The sequence below is a fragment of the Amblyomma maculatum genome, chromosome 3 (genome assembly GCF_055883805.1).
Source record: "Amblyomma maculatum isolate TAMU_Amacu chromosome 3, ASM5588380v1, whole genome shotgun sequence".
Lineage (NCBI taxonomy): Eukaryota > Metazoa > Arthropoda > Arachnida > Ixodida > Ixodidae > Amblyomma > Amblyomma maculatum.
This window is the reverse complement of record NC_139346.1, coordinates 214,569,915-214,593,783: the sequence shown is the minus strand read 5'-3', so window position 1 is coordinate 214,593,783 and position 23,869 is coordinate 214,569,915. Positions and strand designations below refer to the sequence as shown.

Below are 23,869 nucleotides of genomic sequence, written 5' to 3'. Positions count from 1 at the left end.
TGAGAAAAACGATGTCTGATGATGGGGTGCGGTCTAAAAAGCATTGTAAGTTCGCATAAAATCTCTCAACGTCAGCTTCTTCAGCAGTAGTGGTCGGTGCATAGACTTGGATAACTGTTATGTTGAAAGGGTGACCTTGGATTCGAAGTGAAATCATTCGGTAGTTTTTGGGGTTGTACCCTAGCACTGCTTTACCCATTCTTCTGTTTACTATGAGAGCGACCCCATTCCTTCTCTTGGATTCGTGCCCACAATAAAAGACATAAGGTCACTATCCTCGGTTAAATCTGAATGTCTATTGTGTAGCGAGATCCTGAATTCTGCCATCCACCTCAACACTAAATTGTTTATTTACTTCTTTTTACTAATCTGTTTCGTTCTGCCTTCATACCAATAGACTAATTTGAGCGGTCACTGCATCGCACCTTTCCGTTTACCTCTACACCCTGCATAATTCTGGGGTTAAAACACAGTATGATGTCAATATCAGTATGATGTCAATATCCACTAGAAAATTTCTATGTCCACTTCCAATTTTTTTTCATTTTCTGAAGAAGGTATTCATGATTCCTAAGTTATTGCGCTTTTAAAATTCAACTAGTAACTACCCCTGCTACTCCTACAACCAATGCCATAGTCACCCACTGCCTGGTCTCCTGTCCGCTTTTTTCCTACCTAGGCACTGAAGTCACCCATTCGTAAAGTATACTGGGTCTTTGCTTTCCCCATTGCCAATTCTACACCTTGGTAAAAGCTTTCGACTGCCTAGTCATCATGAAGAGGGCTTTGTCGGGCTGGTTGGTTCATGTTGACACCTAATGTGTCTGTCTCGCCTTCCTACACGTTCCGTCTGTTTGAGCTGTTCCTTCCTTCCCAGTCATCATGACTACATGTAGGCGAGTAGTTCTGCACAACCTTCAGTTTATGCGCTTATAAGCTCCATTACGATGCCTGTGACTCTCTCATTAATGCTATAGAGTTCCTCTATACTACCAGCTATATCCGTATTGACAAGGAACCCTGCTCCTAGTTCCCGTGTCTCCGGTAAACCCTGCTAACACAATACATGTCCGCCCTTTAATATAGTATATCCTCATTTCACATCCTAACCTCACTAAGCCCTATCACATCCCATTTGAGTAGGTGGGCAATGTGGCACAAAGCCAGCAATGAGGCGACGAAAATAAGAAGAGAGTCTGAGGAAGCTTGGAAGGCTTTTCAGGATGTGTGGAGTTTCGAAATCTTGTACTACAGTGGTCTTCTGCAGATTCTGCCTGATACCATTCTTGTTGACCAAGCAGCCAAGAACTAGTTTATCGTTCCCCAAAAAGGCACTTATTTGAGTTCAGAATGAGTCCCGCTTTGTAGGTGCATTCAAGAACAATATAGGCCTCTCAATGCGTTCTTAAAAGGTATGGTCAAAAATGATGACATCACCCAGGTGCCACTTGCATATTTGTTCGTGACCTAAAGTCACTAAGGACATTGCCCATAAATCGCTCGAACGTCGCAAGGGCGCTGCATAGTCCAAGCGGCTAGGGAGCCCACATGTTTCGCTGCGGCGCCCCCTACAAGCGGCATCGCCTTAAATTCGTAAAAACAATCTGTGATTACGAAAGCAGTTTTTTTCACGGTCGAACGGATGCAGCGGCATTGGCTAATAACCAGGTCGCAAAACAAACGGAGAAGAAATAACGGAAGAGAAATAATTGCGTTGTCACTGCGACTTAATAGGTAGACGTCTTTGTCACACATTTAGACGATGGTAGTGAACGCAGAATCGTCGCGAATTTTTTTTTTTTTCGCACCACTTTCCCAGGTGCAGCTGACGGACTGGAAGATTCTCGGACTATTCCTTTCTGCAGCATTTCGAACGCCTGGTCTTTAGTTATCTTGCTCTTTGCCGGTAAGACTAAGGTGTCTGGGGTATAGGATGTATGTTTCCTATGTTAATTTTATGGTCTAGTCAAGAGGATGGGAAATTGCTACCAAGGCCGTTGGAGGGAAAGTCGAATACGTGGGCATAAATCACCAAAATGTCTCGCAGCGTACGGCGTGCACTAGACAGGAACGATTTGCTGACCATGCGTTCAAGCTCAGCACTATATTAAGACTTCCGTTTCGCGGCTCTTCTGCAATCAGAAATAGTTTCACTGGTGTCCAGGGGTTACGGGTTACGGAGGAAGATGAACAGGCTCTTTTGACAGGTTCACAGTCCAGAGGTGTGCGCGGCCACCCATGTCTTCACGACGGTGCGTGGCACTAAAATATGTTTTGTTTTTTTTTTTGCCCCGTTCGAGACATCTGGCTTGACGACTATTGAGTATTTGCCCCCGAAATGTTCGGATGATTCCACGGCCACAAATGTTGTCGTCATCGCAAGCAGAACCACATCGTAATCCAAGGAGAGAGCTCATTCATGATACTGTAGCATGTTATCCACTGTTGCGGAAATCATGTTCGGCTTCAAATAAATTTCACCGGCACTGAAGTCTATTTTTGCCGGAAATTCGCGCAAAAAGTCAACACTCAAGATCACGTCATCTGCGACACGTCTTAATACAAAGGATTGTGTACTGTAGCACTCACCGCCAAGCACAACTGAAGCTGGTCACAGGCACCGGAACTAACGTTTCACTCCTCAAAACGTACCATTTGTGCCCCACAGAAACATTGCTTTCTGTCAAAGGCGGTTCTTAAATGAAAGGTTCATAACTGACACAGCGATACCAGCATAGACCAAAGCATCTGTTTTAGCATTGCCTGCACATCTTGACACTTTGTTTTTTGGCATAACGAGGGGGAAAGACATTCGCAAAATTGACCGTCCGGCGACCTTACCTCCACAGGTCGCGCCACCTAGTTTCCCATCTGTGGAGAAACTAAACGGCGACGTGAGGATTAACGACCTTTTCACTGCGGTGTCGGAGTGATGCTGCGATAGGACACAAGTGTGCATTGCGCTGGAGGAAGGAGGCCGAGAGGAGTTAGCGGGTGGCTGCTCCCTCTGGGTGTCGTTCCTGAAGTGTGGTGCTCGTTGTACAGGGGATCGAGAAAGTTGGTGACGCGGACAAAAGCTGGAGATGCGTCCGCTACACCCACAGTCTTAACATATCAGTGGCTGGCGGCTCTGGTAGCTTATAGCAGGATCCCCTGGGAGTCGAGGAGAGGCGACGCACGCGCAACGAGGTACACCATGAGGCACTTCATCCAGACGGGATGGAAGCTACTGGACATAGTTAAGGGTACGACGTCGATTTCTGGGTCCGCTCAATATCGTAGTTGTAATATGGTTCATTGTTATACGCGTCCTCAGCAATCATCTTGAGAAGCTTTCCTACCTTGTCTACTTCCAGCATATGCCAGTTGACAATGCGACAAAGTTTCAATACTTCCTCGATATATCGTGGGAACGCCTCACCGGGCAGTGGGCTCTATGGGAAAGTTGATGCGCAGCGCGTTCCTTCTTCGCGAGAATATTTCTAAAGGACGTTGTGATTTCTTCAACAAACCGGCTCCAGGTAGCGAGTATTTTCTCATAGTTTTCAAAACAGGCCATAGCTGTGCCAGCAAGGAAGGAAACAACGTTGTACAGGCGGGTAGGGGAGGTCTAACGGTTGCACTTGCTGCACATTTCATGATGTCGGAGCCATTGTCAACGTCCTCTTCGGGCTCATTGTGAAACGTACGCGGCTCTCGCTGATGGGTCAATGTCTTCTCTTCTTCAGCTCTCTGTTCCTGGGTCTGCGTAGCTTGGGTGGTAGCCATTGGAAGAAACTCTTGAGGAGACAAAGGCGGAAAAGCTGTTACACAGCGGCTGAGACGCAGTACTAGTGAATGCAGGACGTTTATATCTTGGGCTTTCATAAAATATTGCGGATGAAATAGTTTTAATACAGGCAAAAGTTCGACGGATTAAAGCTGGTCGCAAACGGTTTAGAGCTCAGATCAGTCTGCGCGTGCCTCTGCTCGTCTTTCTCAAATTCCTCAGTAAGCCCCTACATGGCGTAAAAATATTATAAATTTGCGCATCTGTTATCAATAAACGGTACGTATCTGTGCTCGCATTATAAAGCATCCCGTGGGTACTAGAATATTTAGTGTTTCAACGAAGTTATGAATTCGGCATAAAGCACGATGACCTGAGAGTTGAAGGGAAGGACAGCTATACCTGATGTCATTTGCTGACTTTGAAGGGACTGCTTTTTCCACATCTTGAATCAGTCTCTTTTCATCGCAGCCTGGAAGGAAGCAGACAATCGTAACATGACGCACTTTGCCGCTACCATTCAATCCCTGGCGTGTCTAAAGCTGAAAAACCAATGAAATTAGAAATGACAGAAAGAAAAGAATGAAGAAATACTGATTTGATTTTTTTTATATATACATCGCAAGAACCTTCACAAAACTGGAAGAGGGATGTGACGCACTCATTGTTATGCAGTAGAATACCACTTGAACGTGTGTCATTTAAATGAAGTGTTCAGTCACGTGAACTTTATTAAATCCCCCACCGAAGCTCCTTTGAACACTGTGCAAACACCCTTCATTTTAACGAAATTCATTTATTGCTCATTTTAGTTCACGAACATTTTCCGCGGCGTCATTCTGTATCTCCCATGTACTACTGAGCAATTCAACAAACACAACCCGCACTTTTTGTTGAATATTTGTAAGTTGAGAACCATGCTATACTACCGCAAGACGAAAGCTTCAAACTCAAATGGCCACCTAACAAATTTGTAGCGAGCGGAATCCATTGGTGGCTTTGCATGCTTAATTGGCTTCACAGTCATAGACATCCGTAGCCAAAGCTTCACCCCTGCTAAGCCGTCAGCTTCAAGAAATCTGTACGTATGAAGGCTGGTTAACCATTATCTGCCGATTTCGCTGCACATTTGGAGAAAGTCAACGTTCATCCAAATCATTGAAATCAGAAAAGTTGTTTTTCTCTAACTTGTGGCTTTATCTTTAGCAAGCTAGTAGTATAATCATCGTCGCTATAGGTCAGTTGGTTGAGCATCATGCGTGGCATGCGAGTTAACCATTATCTGCTTGGAGAAAACGAAGGCATTTGCTATCCAGCAGACCACAGTGCCGAACGAGGTTCACTGGAGCTTGCACACATTGACTCAGTTTATGACCACTCCAAGCCTAAGTTCAAAAGTGCTGCAAAAGATTACTGCATTCTTCGCTTGCAGATGAGCGCAGTGACAAAAAAATAGGTTGAGATATGATTTGAACGCCTAATGTTTTTGTAGCTAATGGAAACAAGATTCCACGCACTTATCTCAGTGCAACGAACTTTCACTTTAACAAACTTTTTCCTAAGGGCTCTTGAAGTTCGTTGAAGTGAAGTGTAACTTTTAGGCTTAAAGGAAGCTAACAACTCGCGAAAGATTTGTCTTTTTAATTTGTGGGGTTCAGCAATAATACATTACTAAGGTGCCACTTTACTTTGCAAATTTCTGTAAAAGAGAACAAGGTGCAATCACAGCAGCGAGTATTATATGGAATCACGACCTTCGCATGCCACGCATGATGCTGCACCAACTGACCTATAACGATGATGCTTGTACTACTAGCTTGCTAAAGATAAAAGCCACAAGTTAGAGAAAAACAACTTTTCTGATTTCAATGGTTTGGATGAATGCTGACTTCCTCCAAATGTGCCGCGAAATCCTGACATTGATGCACCAATAATATGTGTAGGTGATTTCGCAGCTGACGTCAGGCCTTCTAAGAATGCACATAAGTGGAGAGAGCAAGTATGTCATCCAAAACTTTCTTTGCACGACCGTTTCCTATTAGTGGCTATGCGGCGCAGTTAGTAACCCACTTGAGCCAAGAACGTACTCTCTGGTGCTGTCGAACTGTCTCTTATCTGGTCGACCACAGCCATGGCGATCGGAGTCATGATTGATGCTGCGGCGATGTTAGGAATCCACATTGACAGAAACATGGTCACCAACATGAATCCCAGCAGCAATCTGAACAGAAGGTGAAGGGCACAAAAAGAAACAATCACATACTGAAAGTAGTGAAACGTGCACTTTTTGGCTCTATCGCTTCATACTAGCTTTTTGTGTAGGCTAACTGAACTCCGTACTGGACAGTGACATAAGTGCGCTACAAAGACGAGACAAAGAGGAGAAGTGGACAACGACTCCTCTTTGTCTCGTCTTCGTTGCGCACTTATATCACTGTCCATTATGGTTCACTAACTCGCCCAATCAGCCGTTCTTCTACTGAACTTCGTACAGCATTCTGTCACTTCGTCCGTGACTCGAAAGTTCATGCGCTAACAAATATTAGTATTGTTTTGGTTGTGCTAATTTAGGAACCAGGCAAATTATATTCATCACGTTATAAACTTTCCCTTCTTCATAATAACTAGTATGGCTGATTTCCTAACTTCAAATGTAGATACTCCTAAAATTTTGCCTCTGCTTATTGAGTTTTGCAGAGAGCCTGAAATGTCATTTGATTGATTATTCCCGCCTTCGTCCAGAGATTCATGCAGAAAAGCACTTGCGTTTTGTCTTCAAAGCATTAAAAATTTGTGTGGGATTGAAAAGAGCGATCAGAGCACTCACCTGCGATTACTGGTCCCAATCGCAAGCAGAGACCTGAGCGCAATTCTTTTATGTAGGTTGCTGGTCTCTACAGCCGCTGCCAAGATCATAGCGCACATCATGAGTATACCAATGTCCTGCAAAACCACACAGGGTTCAACATTATATGAGGACCTGGAAGAAAAATACTTTCCTGATGAATTTGAAATTGGTCCGGCTAGCTCGTTAACAAAGTCGGATAATTGTAGCTTGAAATCCGGCGCTTTGCTATGTTGATTAGCTTAATGAATAAAGTAGGATTATTCCCCTTTGTTTTAGATGCACATATATAAACCGCACTTAAAAAACCGTGTAAAACTCGATAATGGTTGGAACTTGTTCATAGTAACATTTTGGGATCACAAGTGTGAACACAAAACCAATAATACTTTTGCAAATATGCCTGAATCTAGCAGCAGAAATTTCTAGTGTATTCAATGGGCTTAAAGCACTGGGCGAATTGTTTACTAGGAAATATCATAATACACAGACGCAAACACAGATATGCACATAGACTGAGGTCGTAAATTCATGCGTTGGAACAGGCGGCTTACGTTAAAATAAAAAGATGACACTCGTGCTGATGATAGGATTCCGAGTAAGGGAAAAAGCACGACAGGCATGAGTGACGTAATGGGAAGAGGGATAACTTCCGCTGACCAGTAGAATGCCATCCAGATGATCACGTAGGCACACCACCCCGCCTTGGAAGAGCAGATAGGAAGAAAAACTTGGTTGCACTTCAAGTCATGTTGCGTGTTTTATATAAGTCAGGAAATCGGTTACCAAAACGAACGAAGCGTCAGAAACTCAAGGTAAAGAAAGAATGTTTCGGAAGTGTTGTAAAGATTCTGAAGCATTTTGCTTCTCCATTTGCTATAGCATCATCATCATCATCATCATCATCATCATCATCATCATCATCAGCCTGATTATACCCACTGCAGGGCGAAGGCCTCTCCCATATCTCTCCACTTAACCCGGTTTGCTATAGCACGCCTCACTATACCAATAGTCGAAATGACTTTTGAAGCGAATGTATCACTACGTTATGTATCAGTCAAGGCCAACCTGTCCGGCCGCTTAAACTTCAAAAGGTGGCTTGACCTTGACCTGATTATGTGTCAATGCCCACAATTCCGTGATGTCCATCCAAAAGTATAATGCGACATCATTTCTCCGAAAGCTAACTTGAAGAAAAAAACGAAAAGGGCTTTTGCGGCTACTCTCAAGGCAAATCTTGAGCCTCCCCCTAATTAAAAACCTGAAACCATGCATAACCCTGCTTAGCATAGCTTTCGCTCGTGTCAGTGGATTCAAGTCATGTTTAGACCCCTGCAATTTTTGCAGACCGGTCAGGTGCTTGACATGTTATGCTTTGACAGTTCGACCCTTAACTCTCCAAACATTTCTCTAGGTCCTATCAGTACCCGCATGCTGTCAGATAAATGTGCTTTCGCAACAATGTGACATATGTCTCTGCCAAAAATAAGCATACTGCGTGGTTTGCTTTCAGTCAATTAGTAAAGCCTTGGCGTTTTTCTTAGAGATCAAACGGAATTGGAGGTAAGAATATATATGCTGGCTTAGGTTTAAGAGTACGCATAATGTTGCAGATGTACAGGTGTATAACTGTACACAAAAGAAATATAGCCGTTTTCAGATAGTGTGTCTCCGTAATAGCTCCCATATGCTTGCAGGTAGTTAAAAGAGAAATTTTCAAGATGCTTACCTTTCCACCGATCGAGAATGCTGCAGGAAGAGAAAGCAGTGGAACCGCAAATATGTATAGAAGTCTCCAGCGGATCTGGACTGCTTTGATGAGGTGCATGATGCCGCAGCAGACAGGTCGCTTAAGAGGGGCCACAGAATTGAAAATTAGTACACCGCTGTTATTTGTGTTTTACTTGTGGATAAGAGCAAGAGATATAGGATAACGCTGTTTTTTTTTTTTTTTTTAGGCTTGAAACCTATTACCGCACTTTCAAACATAATGTGCGCTCACGTGTGTGGTTGTTTTTTAATCTTTCTGCAGTTTATATAACAGTCGCCGAAATATTAGCTTTTCATAAACAAAAGGCCTTTCGCTATATCCGACCAAAAGAAGCCAATAGATGCCAAAAGAAGAAATGCTTAAAACCTTGGATAGACCGGAAACAGACATAAAAATATACTATGCTCGTCAAATTATTCATGAGGGAGAATTTTACTTTGCGAATAAAAGACATCAAGCATTTTATTCGTCCGGCGCTCGTGAGCGCGCAGTGATCTCAATGCCGCCTCCGGGGCTTTATCCCTGTTCTCGCGGAAAAAACGCGACCATACAAGAAGTCGTGCCTAAAAGGCGTCAGAAGGATTCGAGCGAATGTCGTCGCTGTCAAGGCAGCGCCAGCAGCCTTTACACGTGCATTAATATGATTACATCGCTTCGTTTTATGTTCTTGCGTGAGGAAAATCTTTATAAGTGCGCCGTTTATGATTCGTCATGGTCTCCAGCGGATGAGTGCGTACGGAATTAAAAACGCACCCCCATATCAGGAATTATAGCAATAAACTCGCCGTGACTGGACTATGAGTAAAGCATAACAGAGGTCGTAAAAGATGTTACTCGGGGTTGTGAACAGGCTCCCAGTGAAGTCAAAACTGACAATGGGGCTTCGGCATATGGTCTGAAGTAACACACCCTCACTTTTTGAGAATCTTTGCCGGGTACCGCGTACCTATATAGAAAACACAGTGGCGGGGTACCTATACGTACACTTGCTAAGTAGCGCGGAGTACTGTTTGAACCCTAAAATGCAATATATTACAGTAAGTATGATTGTGGACGTGTTTGGTAATTAACAATAAAATTGAGTAGTTGCGACTTGACAATGTTTATCGCGTTCAGCTGTGCACAGTGTTTACTTTGGCGCGAAAGTCAGCTATGCATTGCAAGCGCTACCCATGGCAAGAGATGGCGTGCTCAGAGTGAGTTTCTTATTCAGAGAAAAAAAGTACGAAAAGCCAGTGATATATAGCCGGTGTAAAATAGAAGATTTTGACTCATCTTCATTTCACTGGGGCCTAGTTTATCGAACATTCGATTTAAAATAGCCCAGTGGACTAGAACATTCCACACTCACCAGCGGCTGTTCAGTTGAAGGGGCTGTGTTGGCCGGCGACACCGCCTGGAAAACATTGCTTTTACATCGCTCCGACTGCGTCCTCATGGAAGTCTCCTTATCTCTCAGTTATAGCCCACTTGACACAAGGTACGTGAAGACTGCGCTGCTGCGAAGTGGGTTCTCGCTTTGGAAGCACGACTGTCTCTAAGCGCTTGTCACAATATTCCAGCGCATGCGTTTTTCTTCGAGGTTCAACTAATTACACCGAAAGAAAGCCCATGGGTAAGAAGCCGTTAGCCCGTGTTGGCAGATAATTGGAAGCAGCTCTTGGAATGAGGCAGCAGAGCAGGTAACAACAACACAAAGCGCACGCCTTCTTCTGCTGCCTTCTTCCAGGAGATGTGTGACCAACTAGCTCATCGTTCGACTCTATAATTGGAAGCAGAAGCCGACACTACAGCCAAATGAGAAGCGCATGAAAATGGTAGTGCTGTACTGAAACTTTTGCACTTTTATTATCTCACCTTGCTTTCCTGTACGAGATGCTGTGCGACTGCGGAAAGTTCATTACATACGGAACTGCCTACTGAGATGGATATAATAACGGCTAAGTCTAGTTGGTCAATGCTATAGCCAAACCACTCTCAGTTCTCTCCACATAACCAATAGGGAATGTAGGCACGAAAATCTGATCGTAGCAGGATCCGGAATTGTATCTTTAGTAAAAGTTATGTGATATTTCGCTGAAAACAAAAATCTCCCAAATGCTAAGACTTACATTTTATTGTATATGAGAAGAAGTAAACCAAATAAATAAAAAAACGCGATCAACGCATTTGCCACAGCCGAACAGCACACCAGCAACAGGCTGGAATTCTAGCTTACGTCCTAGCGCGCTTATTCCGGTCTGAAAAGGCATTCCCGCAGTTAGGCGATGCTGTACAGACGTTGCTATAGTATGGTTGTACCAGAATTACTACAAATGGCAGCAAGCAACCTCTTGTAACTCTAACGACAACTTCATGACGTGAACATACATCGCGTACGGAGAACAGCAAAACTTTGATTGTGTGTGAGGCCTGTATAGACAGCTGTCCTGAGATCATGACCTTCTCTGTTCGTACATCACCAAATGTAATAGCCCCTCTTCCTCCGAGCTTTCGTGGTCTCGCTCGCATGAAATGATGTCATAACAAAGAAAGCTCAACGTTACAGCTACATACACGATGATCTCACGAACGCGTACTCTAGTCCTATATTTTTTGGCAGCATTGCCCTACTCAAATAACCGCCGCAAAAACGTGTGTCTTCTCACTGTGCATTATTTTTTCGTGTGTTAGAAACAAAATATACCTAAGCGATGCAAGATAAACACCAAGCCAAATGAAATTTCGCTGCCACACATGCTGTATAATTACATGGCTGCCGTTTATGGTTATTCGTACGATTCCAGCAGTGTTCCCTAAAGAATGGGCCTGCTTTTAGTGCCGGACCTGGTGAACCAAGGCCTATACGCCCCGTGCACCGCCTATAGTGACCCCACTGAAAACCGCCTAGCGGTCGTTTTCAAGAGTATTTCCGGGATACGGGTTGCGGCTGCTCCTGCGTCGCTGCGAGGATTGAGAATGTTAAAGGGGGCCGGTTTTTTATTTTCATTTCCTGCCAATTTTTTCTATGGCTTCCTGAAGCATAAAGCATAAGGCCTTTCTCTATAGGCGAAGACATTTATGATGCGGCATCCATAAGGGAGAAACTAATGCGCATACGTGCCAGGTGCCTCCTACAAAAAACCGCTAAATGACCAGCTGCAGTTTTGAGCCCTGCATTTCTGGTGGCATGCTCCAGCGACTGATCAATTACTTTAAGAAAATATTCGCATTTTTTTTTTTCATTTTTTTACTCCTCTGTGATGTGATACTCTTCGCCTTTTAAGCTGCTGTTGTCAGGCCTGCTTCCAGCATTTCTCTTACCGAGCCTTTTCGGGATAACCTGGTGTAGTGACGGTCGTCTTTTGCATCAGTCTAGGTTCATTAGTAATGTTTTTTTTGTTTGTTTTTTGTCTAGACTATACCATTCTTTCTATTCATCTCTCCTTTGTCTTTGGTTTATCAGACTTTCTTCCATTTCTTTTTTTTTTTTTTCTATAGCTTTTTTCCTTCTTTGTAGATTTTTCTGAACCTACCATTACAGTGCCGTAGGAGACTGCCAAGCTCTATTTTTCACCTCATTTCACTTCTGTTTCATTTCTATTTATTGTGGACAATTCTGCTTACTATTTTACCCCAGTCTCTTTTTTCTTATGTTTTTGTGTTCTATACGTCTGGTTCTCTCGCCGCGCTTTGTCATTTTTTGTGTATCCATTGAGGTTGAGAGGGTCATGTTGCTGCTGACTGCAGCTGGGACTGGCTTTGCGGGCTCTGCCGGCAATTTGTATGTCCGTTGTTTTGCGGTTGTTTTTTGCTTTTTTGACTACGTTTCCTGCTTTTGTCTTGTTTGCAGGTCTGGATGCTACGTTCTGAAGTGCTTTTCTTTTTTTAGGTCAGCATAGACCATTTTACTACTCGGACTTCGTTTTCTTTTTTCTTTTTTACTGTTATCATTATTTTTATTTCACTCTTCCCAAAAACTTTTTTTTTCATCCTGAGCTTTTCCTTCTATTTATTTACTCTTAATGGCTTCAAGGTAAAACTTTTGCCTAGTACACGCTCCCGCTTCTTTTTTAATGTTTTTTTAGTTGTTCGAGAGGACGACTAAAATGGGTAAAATGGACTTAGCCATAGCATTGGAGCGTATACGGGCAGAAATGGGTGAAACGCGATAAAGCGAGCGCTTACAATCTTCGCTTCGTAAAGTTTGTGCGGTTTGGTAAAAAGATAAAATATTTAGAGATGCTGCTCTCAACAAGCACTATTTATAGGCCAATAAAGACATGTACCACGCGCTTGGACCACTGGTTTAATTCATTAAATTACGTACCTGACGCTCATCATATCTGTTTTTACTTTGTACTCAGAATATATTATTGGCTTCAAGAATTAAGTGCCATAAAAATATGCAGCACTGCACTAAGCAAATTAATTATTAAACGTTTACTCATTAAGCAACATGTATCTTTTGCTGTACCTAAACGCGAATAATAGCGACTTTCAGAAAATTCACGGTGATGAGCCGATATTTTTTTAAATGCTTTCATGTCGTAATATGAGACAGAATTGACAAGCGATTTGTTAACGCGAAGTGAACTTGAACAGTACGCTCTCGGTCGTATTGCTTACCGAGCTGGAACGAGTAAATACAATCTCATGCGCATTTTTTATAGCTTTTGAAAATTTACCCAAGGAGAAACTATCGCAGGAGATGCAGCGTAGTTCGTGAGTTTGTGTCATAGTGTAGCGAATGCTGTTTATATGACAATGCGAGCGCCGAGGAAAAACGAATTCGTGACGTGAGGAGCGTATAGAAACACACGATAGCAGACGACGTGGCCGGCCGGCTCCGCTCCTGGATTTACTTTCAACTCCGCCCCCAGTGGCATTGTCGTCGATTTACACGAGGCGTATAACTAACGCACAACTTTCTGGCTTGTGGCTTGTGGCTACCATGGAGAGGGGAGATGAGGTCAACTTTACTGACCGTGCTGCTAGGCTCAATGACAGCGTCCTTGTCACAAGGGTTACACAGGTAGTGTTATTGCGAGGAAGACGCAATTAAGACCAACGTCAGAAACGTGCCAGACACGTACCTGGGCAAGGTCAATTACTCGGCAGCCGCTGGGCAACGTCGTAACGAAGGTACATGTGAGCGCTTTTACGAGAGACTCAGATACAGAACTCGGACACATGGCAATGTGCCATTAAGGAGAAGAAATCGTACCTATAATGGACTGCCTTGCTGCCACTCCGCAGACCTTGCTTTAGACTGCTAGATGCGTCTTACACAGGAAGAAATTTTTGGGCAGATTTCCTCAGTTTCTTCCTCAAAAGCAGTTGTTTTGGTACACTAAGCTGAAGTGCAAATTCATGTTTCTCTCATGTTGCAGGCATTCGTTTTATTCTTTCCAAGCTAGCCTCGTAACTGACTAATGCAAAATGTTTTCTTTTTGGCCTAAACTTAGTCTTGTGATCGACTTTGCGGCAAAGTGGTAGTGGTAACAAAAATATCAATGTTATTTGCATCAGAAATACATGATGACAGAAGCCAGCAGAAACAAAGGTGCCATATTGCAAGTTGCCAAGACGTCAGGCCCTCGCACATGCAACTTCACGTAGCACCCAGCAGTCTACTTCCGACTATCAGTCTATTTCCTTATGCTTAAGAGAACTTCATAGTGGGCTAATTGGTAGCTGATCATTTTGAAGTTGAAGGCTCCAAATACCGAACACACACGTAATCACATAAACAAAAGTGGTGCTCCTTCCCGTTTTTCATCGCTTGTGTTTATGTGTGCGTGTGGTGTTTGACGCCTTTAAATTTAAAACTATTTAATTACGCTTCTACGCACCAAAGTAGCCTCGAAGATCCCCAAAAGGGATTTGCTCGTGCTTTTTTTCTGCACTGCATTGAAAAATCTCAACAGCTGGCTCCTTAACATTCGTAAGCTATATATGGCGCTATATATGTGCTAGTCTTTTCCAACGTCTGAAATTTTCCCGTATTACAGATGGTAGAGTGAATTTTCCACATTACTAGCTGACACCAAAAACAAGTATTACCGTTTTTATCTTGTTATGTCACTTACACTAGTAATGAACATGAAAAAAGAGCTCGACCGCAATAGGTGTACGATAAGGCGTTAGCTCTAGTTTTACAGAATGTAATCCTAGGTTCTTAATTCTGGAATCAACGTGTGGATCACGAAACAGACGCGTTTGATATCACTCGTACTTCTCTACGGCCCCTGGTTCAACCGTCAGGGCCCCCGAAGGTCATACGACATCACGGTTTCCAGGGGCAAAAGTCATCTGTGCGAATCCCTCTAACATGTTAGGATTTAATCTGAAAACCAGTTCTGAGCGCCATGTGGTGTCGATTTGTTTGACACTCCTCAGAACCCTGTACCTCTTGTACACCAATTCTGCAACCAATGGTGATTGTAAGTGGCGCCACACACAACCATTCCCAGAGGAACTACATAAGACCGGTCTATAGTATAGTCGGTAATTCAGTCGTAATGGCGGGGCTCGGTCACGTGTCTTTGGGGACTCTTGACGTCACACATGATCGACCAGGTGGTGGACTCTAATGTATGGGTGGTGAACTGGTAGCTAAGAAATTATTTGCAACGTTGTAGCTATGAGCTGACCCTAATTGTCGTTGGTATCCCGTCGTACGAGCGAAATAGACTCAGGGGGATACTACATTGGTACATTCGCAAGAAGTCGTATATACTTTTTTGTTTTGGGCAGGTTGCTTTGTGTCATAGAGGCCGAAATAAAATGAAAAAATTTAAGTATGATGCAAGAAATGTAAATTCACGTCATGTCTTGAACAATCAGCAACATGCCAACGTATCAGATAAACAATATTGCTCTTAAATTTCTCCTATCATGTAAGTATCCGGGTATTCATATCGTTTCCAATTTCAGCTAAAAAATGCATTTAGAATAAATCATCCGCAAAGTTAACTGCATGATTCACTACTTGAAACACGGGTTTCACTGAACCTCTGACAGTAAGATTCTCTTTTACAAAAGGATAGTCTATTTGTATGCATAACCAATTTGAGAACGATTTATAGCTGGTTTATCAATGTGCTCAACAAGGTATAAATGATTTACAACAACGCAGCTCGCTTTGTCTTCCCTAATGACCATCGCACTACCAGAATGTGTCGAATGAAATCTAACCTAAACACCGTATTACTTGTATCCTGTCGCAAGCTCGCAGGACTGTTTTGTTTCAGATTTTTTAACACAATATTCTGGATAATTTAATTGCTATTTCCACCTTACAACTTCCTTCCAATAATAAAGTAGCTCTCGATTAATTCCTTGCGCAAAGACCGCAATCGATTTTCCTTTTTTGAAATGATCACTTGGCTCTTTATTATTTCAGTCCGCGATGTGCAGTATGCCATTGGATAATGCAAATTTTACAACATAAATGTTCATTCAAAAGTCAGACATTATTTGAAAGGCAGATGAAGAAGGGTCATTCAGAAAATGATTTAATCAACTTCTGCTTTTTTGTTTAGTGGCTCAATGTTTATTGTGCGAAAAGGAAGGCTCTTGGAATCAAAGGCGAGCTCAGCTATTAAAACTTCAGAATCTGCATCTAACATAAAAAAAAAAAGCCTTTTGATATCTCTTTAAGTTGGCTTTTCGACACATTAACAAGATGACGCCATTTGAATAAAATTTAGGTGCAATGCACATGCTTTGTGAAGTGAAAGACGTAAGCTTCATTCACGTGGTGATTTCACGCGAATGAATGCCGTTTTAGAGATGTGCATTGCGACAAGCTACCTTACCGTGCTATAAAAAGCATATTTTGAGCGTTTGCTATTTGGAGCCACTGTGCAAATTCAGATTATCAACTGCACTCATTTTTAATATTGAAGGTCTTCAGTATCGCACTGGAATATTCCTCCCTGCATCCAAAATATAAAAAAAGCTGATAGTTTCATTTTCCTAACTTAATAATTCGTTACCTAACTCTACAAGGCAAATAATGCCCGCATAGTCATACTATCCACCTGCAGAGACCACACCAGCCAGCTTATTTTCTTTTGCATATTGAAAGAAATATTTGTATTAAATAACTTTAAACAGCCATATAGTATGCTAATGACTTTCATTATTATATAGAACAGATCACTATAAAATATAAAAATAGCATAATACTCCACCCCCTCCCCCATTCCCCATTGTGCTCCTGCCCCACCTCCTCCTACGCTAGCAGGCCATACACCGGGCTTGGTTCTCTGAAATTCATTTTAGAGCATTATATTTTCTTATTCTATAGCTCGTTCCTCAGTTTCGCGCCGTCCACGTAAGCAGTCTCTGCAGCACGGACCTTGACATAGCTCTAAGATGATGCGTGCCATCTTTTCGCAAACTTAACAAAAAATTCTTAAAAATGACTAAAGGATATAAAAAAACCGGGAGGGTTCAAGCACAAGCAACATCGTTGATTTTGACTTGGGATGAGGGAGGAGAAATGGATGGCTGTTGAGGTTCCTTGAGGCAAAACGTTTGAGAACTCTTGATATATGTTATTTTTTCGTGTTTTACTTATTTTTCTGTCTTCACGGCAATGAGTGTGTTGAAATGTGTCTGCGAAAATATAATTGTTGGTAATGTTATGATCATTCTTCTTGCTGTAGGCCATGCCTAACATATGCGTTACAGAATTTTTTTTCTTATATGTTATTATCGCTGCTCATTAATTATTATTTGCATTCCTGATGTACACACAAATATATTTTATTAGAGCCACTGATCTCTGTCACTTTTCTCATTTTTAAGGCATCAATTAATACATAAATGTGTGCTCTTTTAGTGGATAAATGCCGCCACATCAAAAATAGTTCACAAGCATCGCCATTATCATTGTTGATATGAAGATTCAATATGCAGCATGTGATGAAATGCACCTAATAGCACCTGATAACCTTCACTCCTTTAGCGCTGTTATCATTCGTCTCTTGTTTTAATAAATTTAATAAATAGAACGATGGTTTAGTTAACCCATCTAAATCAATAATTAAGATATAGGTAGAAAAATGAGCATGATAGCCACTGCTACCACCCCGTTTCAAAGGGGACGCTCCTATATTCCATCCATCCATCCATCCATCCATCCATCCATCCATCCATCCATCCATCCATCCATCCATCCATCCATCCATCCATCCATCTATCCATCCATTCATCCATCCATCCATCCATCCACCCACCCACCCATCCATCCATCCATCCATCCATCCATCCATCCATCCATCCATCCATCCATCCATCCATCCACCCACCCATCCATCCATCCATCCATCCATCCATCCATCCATCCATCCATCCATCCATCCATCCATCCATCCATCCATCCTGCCATCCATCCTTCCTGCCATCCATCCATCCTGCCATCCATCCATCCATCCATCCATCCATCCATCCGTCCATCCATCCATCCATCCATCCATCCATCCATCCATCCATCCATCCATCCATCCATCCACCCACCCACCCATCCATCCATCCATCCATCCTGCCATCCATCCATCCATCCATCCATCCATCCATCCATCCATCCATCCACCCATCCATCCATCCATCCATCCATCCATCCATCCATCCATCCATCCATCCATCCATCCATCCATCCATCCATCCATCCATCCATCCATCCATCCATCCATCTTCCTTCTGTCGATGACGCTGGTAGCCCAGATGGTTCTGGACGGAGACCACCAGAAATTCTTAAGCCCCTTTCCTTGTGTCACAACCTATCGCAATTGATTCGTTCTCCAGTTCAAGAAGCCCACAAATAAAAACACTTCATAGAAGAATAGTTTGCTCGAGAGAGAGCTAAAGTATGGCCCAAAACTGCAAATGCAAAGCATCCTGGCGCAATTCAAAAGGAGTAATAATCTCTGATTTCATAAAGACGCAACGGTTGACATAAACATCACCCTATTGCGAAAGGTTCAGGTGACGGAAAGGTCTCTGCAGTATACTAGATGTGCTTTCGCCAAACTTGCTTCAAGTAAACAAACGGTCGGTAATGGAGTCGGTACACGGGCTGCGAAGTTTAATCCATCAGTATAGCTTCGTCATCTGCCGTCTGAAAACGTCATATATGTGTTTTATAAAAAACGTATCATACGAAAATCGGTAGACTTGCCAAATTTAGAGAAGACTTCAAATGTTCCTTCACGAAAATGTTCAGTCGGCAGAAACAGAAAAGGAAGACTATCATTTAGTCTCTCATTAGTCAGAGGCAAAATAAAGCGTTGGTTTGGCGGCTTGAACGAGAAAAACGGTGATACAAGTTACAGGGCAAACAAGTGCACAAAGCCAGCTCTATCACACTCTGTAGTATTATGTGCGGCTTATACAAAACAAATGTGACTGCCAAATAAGCTTTAGCGCAGTTGATGGCTCCTCGGAGTCCGCAAGCCCCAAACCGAAAGCACAAGTTCCCCGGACCACGAAAAATTTTTCAACTACGAATTTTTGAGAAAGCTGTATAGCTTTCCTTTGTAGCCGTCCGGATACGCTTGGATGGATGTCAGTGAGAAATTACTCTCTTATTGCGAATCTACTCCACCTTGAAGGATTTCCCTAAATATTCGACCAAGAGCAGGTTGCTTACCACACTGCACTCAAACCAAGCGGAATGTCTAGGATGATAATGGGCATTGTCCTCATAACAGTCTTCTTCACCTGCAGCATTGTGTTCAGACTGATGGGCCACGCAAGAAGTAACGCAGCAGATCAAGGCAGTAGAACGCGTCGCAAAGCGGATGAAAAGCGGGCGAGCGCTGCAGACCAAATAAAGGAGACCAAGCGCGTTTTCCAGCTCGAAAGGATTTATTTCTGATATATACAATTTTCTCATCCTCCATGCTTTAGTAATTACCCATACATGAAAAGAACAGCATACGATGATTGCTCAGCCGTAATTTCTTTGAACGTTTTCGGCGAAGCGCTTAAGGAGGAAACGCGTCTGCACAACATATAAAACAACCTCCTACCATTCAACATAAACTAACAACAAAAATAGCTACATGTTCGGGCCCACATAATAGAGCGCTGAACCGGTGTGGTCACTCAAGTAAAATAATCACAGTTACATGGATGAAAGCACAATATCGCTGTCGAAACCACAGAAAGGTATCAAGTCAAATCAGCGCCGGTCAAAGCGAAAGTCGCCAAGAATGATGTTCTAGCAGAGAGGTAACTTTCTGCTACAACTGGTTGTTCAAACGGTGGGATGAAATTGATTGCGAACATTTTTGTTGATTTTCACGCCAAACCTTCATTCTTTTGTTCGTATTCTATATTCGCTTTTAGAGGACTAGTAAAAATGCATTGCTGGGCTCCTAGAGGTTCATTTAGACCTGATCCCTTTTCGCTCATATCGCCCTCAAAAAGATTCAACACAAATGCCACAACGTACATCATTAAAACAATACTAGTGACAATCTTAGTGAATTAGCACTTTTATACAAGTATGTACAATTAAGGCAGAAATATGGCGCCTTTAAGGTAAGCCAATACTTCCCTTCAAAAACAAATACTGGGGGGACACCTAAACTCTCCTTTGCGAGTATAACGTGACAGCGTTAGTGGCTCCTGCTTGCCGACTTCCTTTGCCAATCCTCATCCGTATCCATTCCCTTCTTTGTGCCTCTCTTATCAAACATACCATCCTTATCATAGAATCACAACACACCTCGTTATGTCAAAGACCATCCAAAATTGACATAAATCCCCGCTTTAACCGAGCCGAAAAACGCATGCTTGCATGATCTAGGGGCAGCAAGTTTAAATGGGTATCGAAGAGCCCTGGAATGCTGAATTTCGATTTCATCTTCCAATCTTAAATGTAAACACCAAGTTGGCAGCGCCTGTCACATCGGCAATGTCACGTGGTCTCATAACGTTATACAACTCGGTGACCAGTCCACGCCCATGGCACCTGCCAATTACCACCTGCCAGAGCCGTGGCAGTCATTTCTGGCTCACAACGCCAACGCTGACGCCGGCTTTTTTTTGGAGAGCGGGAGCTTTAATGCCATCGCGCAAAACGTGGAGCATAAATAATACGTACGTACAAGCGGTACTGGGCTGCATAAATGGAACAAAAACGGGCCATTAGGAATGAATGCATAGAGAAGACGACATTTAAATTGTGGGCTCCAAAAATACCGCTAAGCATGATTGTTGAACCAAGTTTCGGATGACCCTTTTTTGTGATCACTTTTGCAGGCCGCATTTATAGGTTTCCATCAGGGTGCTTACACCTGCATTTTCTTATTCTTCCGTTTGTACTTCATTTATTCGGAACACATTGTACCGAAGAAAACAGAGGCTACACTTGCGTTATCTCTATATACATATATTACGCAACGTTTGTTTCAAGTGATTACGCGCAGAAGTTCGAGAGACGTTAATGCTGAGAGTCCTCCCAGGGCAGACAGTGAATATCTGCAGGAGATTTAAGAAGGCAACCATGGTCAGTCCCAGTTCTGAAGCCTGATATGCCTTCATCCCTTCAATTTGATGCATTTTCTCCCCGCAATATAAGAAACCTTTACCTGAAACAAATAGGAAGCCAATCTTTTTTGTTTTTCATTCGCGTTTTCCTTACCGGTGCGCACCTTTTCGCTACGAGTTGGCCTGCAGGTGCTTTGGCTCAAAACATGTTCCTCGGACTGAAGACTAGACGCAGTTATTTCACGACATGACAGGAACTCCGAAAGAGGTATAGAATGTGCAGTCCATCCGCAGAATCGAGATAGAAATAAGATTCTGAACGATTCAGCCCAACTATTTCTTCTTCGGTAGACCATCTAAGACTATTATTTAGCTTGTTTTATATCGTTAGATGTGCTTTTCAAAAGAACCTAACATTGTAATAAATGCCTTAAGCACGTTGCATCGTCCATCAGGCCCTGCGACGCTGGCATTTACCCAATTGAGACCGTTACGGCTCGCGCTACATATCCGATCACAGCCCTCTCATAGCTGCTAAAATGCACTGCTACGATCGTACTGAGGGCATCCCTCTCACTTAAATCTTCTGTACCGCTTTTGTGAAAGGAATGTATTCAGTTGGTACAGGTTCTTTTCGTTCACATGCAAGTAGAGCCGAAGTAATTTGCCTGTGGGATATGCCTTACCAACCACGACACACTTTTCTACTGTTAAGACCATTACTGGCCATTTTGAAATGCTTCCCTCTCCACTATAAGATCGAAGCATCACCATCGCGATTTTAGTGTGTAATCTTTTCTAGTTCATCTGCAAAGAAAAATGCTTAGGTCATTTATCCAGGTTTACCCGCTTGCCCAAAAAAAAAAAAAAAAAGACATCAAGGAGCCTGCAGTGCGGATTCGCTTTAGATTATTTCCGTGCTGTTGCCAGCAGGCATTCCCGTAGTAATTAGCGCAATGTTTGTCACATTCGTCAGAACACCGACCGACGATGCTTGTGCAGTGGGTCTTGCCCAATCTGGCAGTTTTCCCAGGCCGAATATTGGAAATCCCAGGGCATGAATCATAGCCACTTCTACGAGCACGCAGACGGTGTTCATGATGAATCCGGGCTTTGCCTGCAAAAGAAAAAAAAAACATCTGTAACAATCAATATGCCCTCAGATCCTCTTTATGAAGGCTTGTTTTTTTTCTTCGTATTTTAAAATGCCCAGCCCATCAGTTCTCAGCGACACTTGTGAGTGCACAACAAACTGCAGAAGCAAATCCGCCTGCGCCGGGGGCTGAGAACTTTCAATGTGTTTGCAAAAATACTTTACTATACTCCACAGCTGCGTCACAGTTATTTTAACCGTAGCCTATTGGTTTTCCACGGAAGAGAGAAAGTCTGTGTATGTGTGTATGTGTGTGTGCGTGCGTGCGTGCGCTCGTGTGCGTGTGCGTGTGTGTATGCGTGTGTGTGCGTGTGCGTGTGCGTGTGTGCGTGTGTGCGTGTGCGTGTGTGCGTGCGTGTGCGTGTGCGTGTGCGTGTGCGTGTGCGTGTGTGTGTGTGTGTGTGTGTGTGTGTGTGTGTGTGTGTGTGTGTGTGTGTGTGTGTGCGTGCGTGTGTGTGTGTGTGTGTGTGTGTGTGTGCGTGCGTGCGCGCGCGCTACAATGCGTAAGGACTTCATAACACTTTATATCTGCGGTCTTGAGCCCACAGCCTTGAGTCTCCAAATTTCAAATATGCTGCTCGAGAGTGTATCACGTACTAGAATCACACAGACACACTCAACTTGGAACATCCAGCTTTTCATCCTGCTGCCTCAATGACACTCATTGTAGAAACCCAAACGTCCTTGCTTATTTGGCCCAACATAACCTATTGGCTGTTGTCCAGCACGACTGAAAAGCGCTGAGCGATTCTAGGTATGTTGCCACATACAGAAATGCGGAACAAAAGGCTAAACATTCAGTAAACATTTTTCGTTCTCAGTTCTGACTCCATACATTAAGAGCTAAGCCGAACACTTTGCCTCTTATCCTAAAAAAGATACGTTACCTCCACGTCCCGAGTATAAATACGATACGGTACCTCTTCCACAATATCAATACGAAGTAGGGGATAAAACAAATCAGCACAACTAAGTACCTCCGCCTGACACTAGAATCACGCTAAAAACATTCGCATTTTTTTCACACAGATTTCTTCATCAAGGAAGGGATACATGGCGAAAAGGGTGACGGGAGAAAACGCTGCACAGCAGCGGCTTGACATCGCTCCGGCCACCTTTTCTTAAGTGGCAATTATTTTATTCTACAGAACATTGGGTGTTCAACTTCCACTCAACCCGTTTTACGCCAACATAAGCAGGTATTTCTGATATAGAATTGCACAGCCCCGAACCGCCCTCTCGCCTTCAGTTTTTGAGTAACGAAACTGTGCCTGTTCCTGCGTTACACTTCTCTTACTGTACCCTGTCTGGCATCTCCGCCTCTCGCATTTCTTTCACTCACAACTAATATTAGCTTGGCATCGAATGAGAAAATTCTGGTCTCTGTACATGTACCAATGAAGATGGCCAGCGCTGCCTTACGTAGGGGGCTTGAAACAATATCTCCTTGTAGAATCTCACCAGTGACTAATCCTCGTGCTTATTTAATGCCGTTTCCTGTCGGTAACAATTAGTCAAATTGCAAGGCCCTGTTGATATGAGCCACTTTCTGTTGTCATCCATTCTATAGTCAATCTGATGTTTGCTACTGAAACTTATCAGTGACGGCATCAAAGACATGCGCTCCGTTTCTGCAACGAATGCGACTTTTGCCCTATGGTCTTTGTCCATTGCAATCATTAGTCCTAGTCTGCTTCTGCAATTTTTATTTATTTGCGATACTTTTGTCTTGCTCAAGTTTAAACATTTATATATTTCAATGATCTGTATTATTTTCACATGTTATGCATAAAAACGTTTATCTTCAATAACGGTTTTGCTTTTATTGCTTGTATTGAG

The 23,869-nt window shown here is 43.0% G+C and overlaps 2 protein-coding genes across 3 annotated transcripts in view; both read right to left on the bottom strand.

Annotated features, from left to right (window-relative positions):
- Positions 1 to 9,863, bottom strand: part of LOC146197675 (Na(+)/citrate cotransporter-like) — a 76,758-nt gene extending 66,895 nt beyond the window's left edge. The window contains exons 1-6 of the mRNA XM_084599590.1: positions 9,740 to 9,863; positions 8,347 to 8,466; positions 7,169 to 7,318; positions 6,597 to 6,712; positions 5,857 to 5,990; positions 4,172 to 4,241 (exon numbers count right to left, since the gene is read on the bottom strand). Coding sequence (XP_084455716.1) covers positions 4,172 to 4,241; positions 5,857 to 5,990; positions 6,597 to 6,712; positions 7,169 to 7,318; positions 8,347 to 8,466; positions 9,740 to 9,826 — 677 coding nt within the window. The 5' untranslated portion in view covers positions 9,827 to 9,863. The remainder of the gene's footprint in view (positions 1 to 4,171; positions 4,242 to 5,856; positions 5,991 to 6,596; positions 6,713 to 7,168; positions 7,319 to 8,346; positions 8,467 to 9,739) is intronic.
- A 9,366-nt stretch (positions 9,864 to 19,229) lies between these two features.
- LOC146197674 (Na(+)/citrate cotransporter-like) overlaps positions 19,230 to 23,869 on the bottom strand; it is a 39,775-nt gene continuing 35,135 nt past the window's right edge. For both annotated transcript variants that reach the window (XM_084599588.1, XM_084599589.1), the window contains one exon: positions 19,230 to 21,994. In XM_084599588.1, coding sequence (XP_084455714.1) covers positions 21,782 to 21,994 — 213 coding nt within the window. In that variant the 3' untranslated portion in view covers positions 19,230 to 21,781. The remainder of the gene's footprint in view (positions 21,995 to 23,869) is intronic.